This window comes from Humulus lupulus, chromosome 3 (assembly GCF_963169125.1).
Source record: "Humulus lupulus chromosome 3, drHumLupu1.1, whole genome shotgun sequence".
Taxonomy (NCBI): Eukaryota; Viridiplantae; Streptophyta; class Magnoliopsida; order Rosales; family Cannabaceae; genus Humulus; species Humulus lupulus.
In genome coordinates, this window is record NC_084795.1 from 161503934 (window position 1) to 161513993 (window position 10060).

The 10060-nt window shown below is 30.4% G+C and overlaps 1 protein-coding gene across 2 annotated transcripts in view; it reads left to right on the plus strand.

The window, feature by feature from the left end:
* Window positions 1–9680, plus strand: part of LOC133823255 (monooxygenase 1-like) — a 28410-nt gene extending 18730 nt beyond the window's left edge. The window contains exons 5-6 of one of the 2 annotated variants that reach the window (XM_062255920.1): window positions 8591–8828; window positions 9029–9680. In XM_062255920.1, the coding sequence (XP_062111904.1) occupies window positions 8591–8828; window positions 9029–9531 (741 nt within the window). In that variant the 3' untranslated portion in view covers window positions 9532–9680. Of the gene's footprint in view, window positions 1–8590; window positions 8829–9004 lie in introns of both variants that reach the window. The other variant, XM_062255919.1, reaches the window with a different exon arrangement.
* Window positions 9681–10060: the final 380 nt, after the last annotated feature.

The following is a 10060-nucleotide window of genomic DNA, read 5'->3' on the forward strand; positions in this document are numbered from 1 at the left end:
GGATATCATGAACTATATATGGTAACAATCCATCCTTTGATGTAGGAATCAAGGCTTCCCTTTTATAACCTAATCATGCAATAAAATTCAATTATATGATCAGGTACAATGAGGCAATTGGCTGGAAAAAGACAGCTCAAAATTTTTTTTTTTTATAATAATAAAGTCACACTATTTTTGGCAAACTTTCATAATATAGAAAATTTTGTCATCAATTATACGTTTATTATTTAAAACATATATAAAAAATATATATTTATATACAGCCGAATATAATAAGAAAATACAAAATATTTTTGTCAAATTAAATATGCCAAAAATGGAATTAACAATTATGTCAAAAAAAAAAAAGTGGGTTAATAGAGTTGGTAATACACTAATAATGGGGCATATTTATTCTAGTTTACTAGAGAGAATTTGTTATTTAATTGTGAAATTCACACACAAAAAGAAAAAGGAAAAAAATTGACATTACATAGAACTAGACTTTCCATCTAGGTCCTCAAATTTTTATTAAGAAGAATACTAATCACAATTACAGACAAACCTTACAAATAAATCCTTTTGTTTTATAATTGAAAATTTTAGATTTTACACAATGCGCTCATGAAACCATTTCCACATACCATTGTAAGAAAAAAAAAAATACACAAGTACTATGTTTATCAAACGATACACGACTAATGACATAAAAATTAAAAGCGAAATTTGAAATAAAAGTTGTTATTTTACAATTATATCATAGTATTTAAGTCATTTTGTAACATTAGTGGAAATAAGAATAATTAGCATTTTTATCCCTGAATTTTAGCACTATTAAATTGTGCCTACTAAAATATACAGGCTATTAAAAGTTCGATCTGAACTATTACATTTGCAGAAACATAGTCCTTATATTAGCTTCCATTCTATTTTTTTGTTTAAACTATGATGTGGCATTAAATATTAGCATTTTTACCTCCGAACTTTGACAACTACCAAAACATGCCCCCTTAAAAAAATTAAAAATTAAAAAAATCAATTCAAACCTTAAAAATTAAATAAAAAACAGGATTAAGAAAATTTAAAAAAAAATACTAAAATTTTAAAATTAATTAACAAATAATTGATTTTTTTTATAAAAAATCATTTAAATATTAAAACTTCAATTCAAAATGATTCAAATTTAAAAATATATAATATTATAAATTTAAAATGTACTAATTTTAAAAGACAATCTCAATATTAAAATTAAACCTTAATGGTTTGTGAATGGGTGAATTAATTGATTATATTGTTGATTTTAGATGGGAAATTTGCATCTTTATTTTTTTTTAAGTGAACTAGATTATATTAATTGAAGAATTATTGGATTATATTAACCAAATATTTAATTTAGATGAATTAATGAATCTGAGTTTGTAAATCTGAATTAATGAATATCAACAAGCTTCAATCCGAGTTTGTTTAAGTGGACTTGAATATTTTTAGTTTAACTTCCAAATGAATTTTAAATAATTAAATTTTTTTTATTGAATTCTTCTTTAATTTTTTAATAATAGAAAAATAGATTTAAAAAAAATAAATTAATTTTTCTAATCAAAAGGGGCACATTTGGTAGTGTAGCCAAAGTTCGAGGTTGGTGGAGGGGGTGCAAAAGTGCTAGTTATTTTATGCCACATGTAACTACCCAAAAATACTAACACCGGTTTTGCGGAAATTAAATCATTTTCATTAATTAAAAGGTCTCAAAAATCCATATAAATAAAGATTTTAAATGTAATGTGTGGACACACTATAAATATTTACATTTTAACTTAAAGTTTTGCAGTGAACCAAAATAGTTTAAGACATAAATTAAAAGCATTTCAAAAGTGCATTCCTCCCAGATGTTGGGCCACATGTACATCCTTGCAAGCAGACCCTAGCGCTCACTATTCCAGCTTGTCTTTGCCATTACCTACACATGAAACATAAAGCCAGACCAAGGTAGATACAGAATTGACCTTAGAAACCAACTCATGAGCTGCCAAAGATATCCCCTAGTATAATCTTCAAACCACAGTGGAGACTCGAGTCTCTGCTTTGGTATCCAACCATAAATCTCTCTCGAGGGTAACCAATGGGTTACCAAGGGCATTCATATTAACACATGGGGTAGGTGAATTCACACCGGCTCATTGAGACTCATAGGTTTACCTGATATACTTATCTTCTAGCCAAATGTCACGGTAGCTAATCAGACCAATAATAAACAATGTCAAAGTATTAAACCAGACGAAATAACATATCAAAAATTGAGCATAAGCACCCGTAGGATCGTTCAAGCTCCTAAGTTTAACTGGTATACTTATCTCCTTTCCATGTCACAGTCGCAACCCGAACCACAAATATCTCACGTGGAGCATAAGCACCCCTAGTCATTGTCTCTAAATGAGTACTCTCTCACTAGTGTATAAGCCATACTTCTAGCAAACAATGTACTAGTTATTTCATGTTGTAGACACGTAAATCACATACTGACTTACAAGTTGTCCTTTGCTGCATGCGGGCAATTCTCTCATAGATAGTCTCGTCTTGTTAGCCAATATTGTAGTTAGCATACAATATACTCGAATTAATTATGGCATTTATAGTAGATTAATCTACGTTGGGCATTAAGGTCATAAGTCGAATACCCACTAAGGGTATTATCGTCCTCACACTTTTTAAGCCGTAAAACGACACTCAAGGTTCTCAGAAAAATTCCCACAACGGGTCTAGTTATTTAAAAGTCGGCTTTTAATCAAATTTCCCACTCTGTTTCCTCTATCAAACCTAGGTGAGAAAAAAATAATTTTGGAAGTACTTTAGCTTTACCAATTTTACCTTCTCTTTGATAAATTATCAATAATCTATAATTTTTGGTAAAATCATTAAATCGTAAACTTCTGATAAACTAAGTTAATTTTATTTGATCAAGAAAGTAATTATAAAGATGATGATAAAAATTAAGTTTATTTTTAAGAAAAATCTAAGAGAAAGCTAATTTGATTTTAAAAGGTAATTAATCTCATTTTCTTAAAAATTAGGGCTTTGGACCTTTTTTAATTTCTTTAAACAAAATTCATTAATTTATATAATAATTTATTTCTAATATCTAAATTAACTCTAATAATTATTTAATGTACTAAACTTAAGTCCATAACTAAGATTAAAGTAGCATAAAAATCTAATCTTTTTAGAAAAATTCCCATTTTTCTACCAAGTGTAAAAGTTGTCTATTTTAGTTATAAATTGCTAACTTTAGAAAACTATAATTTAGAAACTTTACCTCTAAAAATTCCCAAAATTTTCAGAATTAATATTGGCTATACCTAGAAGTCCCTTGCCCATTTTTATACAAAAATAATCATTTTTACTTGGTGAAAACTATTTTCAAAAATGCCCTTTTGAATCTGTCCAGGAATTCTTTAACATTTTTCTTAAACTTTGAGAGATCATAAAATCCAATTGATTCATTATATTAGTCTGAAATTTCTTAAGTCCATATTAGGGTATGTGAAAAATGTCCATACTAAAAATTAGTCAAAAGGATAATTTTTACTTAGTGAAAAACGTTCACACATGTGGCTGTCCAAAGAGCCTATTTTGAAAATCTTAAATTTTTACTCAACTTTGAAACTTATAACTCCTAGCCTTTTAAATATTTTTACTTGAAACTTTACCAGTTTAATTACCAATATCACAAGAGTGTTAAGTATGAAAATCAGCAAAAAAATGCATTAATTTACTTATGGAACTTGTTGTCCAAAGTCGGTTATTTGTACAGTTTCTAAAAATCATTTTATCCAGATTGCACAACAATTTTGTAAAAATCATAACTTCGTCAATTCAAAATATTTTTGAACATTTCTACATACTATGAACATCTACTCTTCTTAAACTACACATTGGAACCAAGAAAATCCAGAAACAAGTATGTATAGGTTTCACTTGACCCTTTCGAAGTCAAGACTTAAACATTTGGAACATAAAATTACACAAACCTATGGAATGTTGGATTCCTCTTCTAACCATTCAACCAAACATCCATGCATGCATGGTCATCCAACAAATATAACATATTAAAGTCCTAATAATGAATTTAACCACATAAAAATACACATGCAAGTCAGATTATACAAAATTTGAGCATAAATACAACTAATGTGACCATATACCTCTTGTAGGCACTTGTGATGGTTTGGGTTTGTCTCTAACACGTCTATCCTTTGATCAAGCCCCCAACCTTCACAATTACACTCCCAAAACCGCAACACTCAGATTTACCCAAATTAATAAGTGAAAAACTAAAGAAATAAACTAACCAAACTTAACATAACAAGAGTTTATAACGTTTACCTCTTGTGTTTTCTCTTTTGTAGTCTCTTTTAGCTTATGAAAATTACCAAAGGATGTAGGGTTGTGTGTTAGGAGAGAGTAGAGATGAGATATTGAGAGAGATTTGTGAAAATATTTGTGAAAAAATGCACAGAATAGCTTAAGGAGGCTCTCAACCAACCTAGAGAGAAGGGAGAGAAAGGAAAATGTTGAGAGAGAAAGAAAAGTGAGAAATGAGGCTTTCTCTTGTTTTTTGGCTATTTATATTCTCTAAAAATGTGTAAAACGACTAAAATACCCCCTCGACTGCTGGCCCTATTAAACTTAATTAACCTCAAAAAATTTATTAATTAACACTAATTAACTTACTTAAACTTACACTTGATTATGTACTCCAAACATAATTACCAAGTGGTAATTTTTTTTTTACTTCACCCAATTGAATTCTTAACCTAGGGTAATTAAATTAAATGTGTCTTGTCATTTAATTTAAGTGGTCACACTCTGTAATAACCAAGGTTATTATTTTATAAGCTCCTTAATTATGACCTTAGGTTAATTTTTTTTTTTTTATGATTTATAGTTTATAAGTTGAGTGGTGGAATTAGAAAGATTGATTTATAATATTTTATTTTAAGATATGATTTTTATGAAAAAATAATTATAATTTGGATAATTTTAATGATTATGGTTAGTATTTATAAAGTGTTAGCATATGATATATGATCAAGATAAGTGTATAATTTTTGTTTTTTAAGGAAATAGAAATTTATAAAGGATAAGTACACATGTTACATGGTGATTTAAGTTGTGTGCATGTGACATTAAAATAAGTCACATAATATTTGAATTTCTCTATGTTGGCCGAAATTCACTATAGCTTAAATAGGTAGAATTTTACATGAATTAATTAAATAGGAAACAAAGCTTTGATTGAAGAACCAAGTGTCACTTGGTTGAAGAACAACACTAGGTGGCTTGAAGCATAGGAATAAGTTATGATTTGACTCAATTTTGAACTCAAAGAATATGTGTCATTCTAAGCTTGAACTAAGTGACTAAGTTGATGATAGTTGAAACTTGTTGAAGAATTTTGAATTTGAAAGAGTATATGTGTAGGCATGGGAGAAGGTCTTGGAGAAACAAGAGAAGACTTTGACTACTTATGGTTGTAGATGAGTGTGTGTGGCAATAAGTGAGAGTTTGTAATACTTGGAATGGGTAAACACTAGTGCTGGCCGAAACCTTAGAGTGGGAGGGAGATTTGAATTTTGAAAGCTAGTTGAATGGAGATGGAGAAGTTTAAGGAAATGAGTTGAGCTGGAAGCCTATAAATAGTCTTTCCCCACACCATTTTCTCGCACTCAAAAAACATTTTAGTGCACTCAATTTTTTAAAATTTTTATGTCCAAAATATCCATCTTTTTGCTCCATAAAACACCATATAGCTGAAACCACTATAGCATTTATAGTAATCCGAATTTTTTTTTCTATTTGTCTATAAAGCCTCAAACATTATTGCCACTATACAACCACTACATAGCCGAAATACACCAAGCCTCTCAATCCTTGTTATAGGCGAAATACATAAATATCAAACTCTAAATATTGTTGTTGAGGATAGACACTGTTGTGGAGGCTCGAAATTTTGGAAGTCTTGTGATTTCATTTTAGGGTGAAGGTATGACTTTTATAAGGTTTAGAATTTTTGAAAGTTTGGTTGCTATTATAGTCTCTAATTTTAGTCTTTTATGTTATATATATATATATATATAAGGTTTTGGCGAATTTCACTAGCAAAGCAACCTCTCTTTTCTTCTCTTTTTCCACACTCAAGGTAAGGAAAATTAGATAGATTTAGTTTATGACATTAAGTGATTTATATGACCCTAATATTCCAGGTACAAGGAGATGAATGTGGCTGTACCTAATAGTGTTCGGAATTGTATGACAGACCAAAGTGATGTCCAATAGGCTTAGATGCCAAAACCTATATGATAGACCTAAGCGATGTCTGGGGCTTGATTGCCAATATTATATAGCACTTATTCTTTCTCTTGCCTAACTTGTTATTTAGCTATTATTACCTATATGAATATGACCAATAGTGTATGATTATGACCTAGAATATTTTATATGATTAGTTATCTTGATATAATAGTGTTGTTACGAAATTTTGTATGAGCTTATGATGATATGTATTGTTATGATTATGTGATTTGCTTGTATGCATTTTCCTTGCTGAGCTTAGAGGCTCACTTCTTATGATATAATTGTGCAGATCAAGGGAATTAATGATAGAATGGTCGGTGGTGAGTGGGACCTAAATAACTGTGGTGGTGTATTCGTGAGGACCATATAGTCGCTGGAAAGATTTAGGGCCTATGATTTTCGTTTATGATGCATCTCCTTTAAGTATTTTTATTTCTTTTATTCTAATGTTGCTTATTTAATTTTGTCAAAGACCATATTTTCATTTGTAAAAACTAGGATCCCTTTTGCTTTATGTTATTTTTAAATAAAAAGAGGAACATTTATATTTTATGATCCAAAGATGTGTTCTCGGCATTATTATGAGAAGTTAGGGCGTTACAAGTGGTACTAAAGTCACGACTATATTGGTCTTGAATGTTCTCACGAAATACACACGACAGCTACAAATGACCAACTCGCTACCAAGTAAGTATATTTTTTTTGTGATATGTTTTGTATATGTGATGATGAATTTTATGATTTATTTTCATAACTTAGAACCATGGACCCAAATGTCATTAGGGATGTTAAAGCAATAAGAAGAATACCAGACCCAGATAGCGAGACAACATTTGAAAGAGTATTTCTTAGGATAAATTGAATCCAGAAGGAGATAGAAATGATCATTGGCAATCACAACACACTATATAAATCTCATGAGAAATTTATAGTTCTCACACACTCTGCAAAACTAACACTAGCTGAACTAAGTTTGAAGATAGCATGGAATGAAGTTTTGTATGACCAAAGCATACCAATCGAGGATAAGTATGATATATTTATGGATAGATTTTCCAGCAATTTTAGAATTATTGAAGATATTGATATACCAAATGGGGAGATCGGTGAAAGAGTACACCAATTAGCAAGCAATCTTAGAGAAGGATTTCTTAATAATATTTTATCTAAGAATTTATCCAGTTAGGATGGAACCCAAAATGCTCGGTTTGTCACAAAACTGCACATTTCACAAATGCTAACATTAACAACATGAAATTTTCTTCCCAAGCATATATTATTAATCAAAATAATATTCATAGATATCTCACCACCCTGTTCTAGATATTAGTAGGTCCCCAAAATGTGGGGTGTTATACCACACCAGCGTTCAAATGACAAAACATAATGGAAGATAACAAAATGATTATGTTTCTGTAAATGATATTGTTCAGAGGAAAATTTTAACATCTCGTATATTTTAGGGGGCACGATCTGGTAGTGTCATAAGTTCAGAGGACAAAAATGCTAGTTATTCTAAAAATAATTGAAGTCGTTTTGTAACATTAGAAAAAATAATTGTCATTTTGTGACAATATTGAAAGCGGATATAGGTTAAACCTAGGGATTTTTTTTGAAAACTACCCACTTTTATCATTCATTAACTATAAATAGCCACATATTTTATATTTATAATTAATACCTACAATTAGAGACAGAGTGACTAAAATACCATTGGTTTACATTTTTGGCTTGTAGTTTAGATTTTAAAGGATTATGGTTTATATTTCAAAGGGTTGTGGTTTACATTTCAAAACCTAGAAAGGGTAATTATTAGTTCTAAAATTTTGAGTAAAAATAGAAGGGGCTAACTAAATCTGGGTATTATCTGCCTACATTTTGGGCATTCAGGATCCAACCCCATATTTTATGTATTACAATTATTGTTGATTAATAAAATTAATATATTATGCTCGGAAATTTGGTAAATAGTCTCAAGAAATTTTTTTGTAAATAGTCTCAAGAAATTTGCATAGCATTGAAAAACAAATAATTATTTTTTTATCCTAAATTATTAATAAAATTTCATTTTTTGGTTCCTAAATTCCCTTCAATTATTTTCTTGTAAGGTTAGTCCTTGAAATTAAAAATTGACTCAATATTAGTCATCTTAAAAGGAAAGTGGATTAAAAACACCTTTTTTTTTTATAAAAATTTCATTAATATTTAAAAACATGTCAGTAAAAGAGTTATACACATGAGTTTTTATACCCTGCAGATTTTGATTGGATGTGATGGAGCTAGCTCAGTAGTAGCAGAATATCTAAAGCTAAAGGAAAAGAAGGTATTTGGAGCATGGGCAGTGCGAGGTCTTACCTATTATCCAAATTCAGAACATGGCTTCCCTCCTCAGTTTTCTAGATATCATGGCAACAACGTTGTTTGTGGAAGATCTCCTATCAATCATAATTTGGTTTTTTGGTTCCTACTTATACCAGGATACAACGTCCCTCAAGGTATTTTACTATATATATATGTGCACATTTGGTATTATAGCGAAATAATGAATCAAAATAACTAAAGCCAATATGGGATCAAATTATCAGATATGTAAGAGCAATAACACAATTGTTATATTCAGTTAGTTCTCCATCTTGGTTTGTGATTATTGCGTTAATTATTTGAACTATAGATTCAGAGATTTTGAAAAATCCAGATTTGATCAAGCGCATGACAGTGCAAAAAATCACCAATGGTAGCACTACTTTCCCCAACGAAATAGTAGGAATGATAAGAGATTGTGACATGGCTTCACTATCCCTCACACACTTAAGATATAGGCCAGCTTGGGAAGTACTGCTAGAAAAGTTCAGGAAAGGGACAATAACGGTGGCTGGTGACGCCATGCACGTGATGGGTCCATTTCTTGGGCAAGGTGGCTCAGCCGCATTGGAAGACGCTGTGGTTCTGGCCCGATGCTTGGCTCAGAAGATTAATGATCATGATCATGATACTAAGAAAATAGAAGAAGCAATGGATTTGTATGTGAAGGAGAGGAGAATGAGGTTGGTGAGATTGTCAGCTCAATCTTATCTAACTGGTCTGTTGCTTAGCTCTTCTGCTTCCTCATTGCTTAGGAAGCTCTCTCTTGTTCTCATCATGCTAGTCATCTTCCACGACCCTCTTTCTCACACTCTCTACGACTGTGGCCCTCTTTAATAACTCCACTGCAAATTTACATTATGCTTTTCCTTTTAGAGTAATTTCTAACTGTTTTATTACTCGGTGTTTGAATTATACGTGACAGTTTTGAATGTCCCTAATTTGTATTTTATAATAATGAACTATAATATACGGTTATCCATTCTCATTGTGAATCTGACATTAATCCTCTCACACCTACTAATTGGTGTACTTGAGAAGCATTTTTCTCTCTCCCGAAAAAGACATCATATGAACTGGATTAAAACGATCGGTCATCCAAAAATTAGGATTTGTTTCTTGTCCCAAATATTCACTTGTAACATACCATATCTCATTTCCACTGCATGTACATTTCCATAATGATAGTGTTTTATCAAGAAAATATTGGTTTTTGTTCCCTTGTGATGGACCTAGAAGAGGGGCACATGTCAAGTATTCACTTAGGATCATGTATTCTTAGGGTTATTCTGAATGTATAATTCAATTTAATTCGTAATATTCCATTTCAATTGGAAAATACAGTGAGACATTTGCAAATCATGTT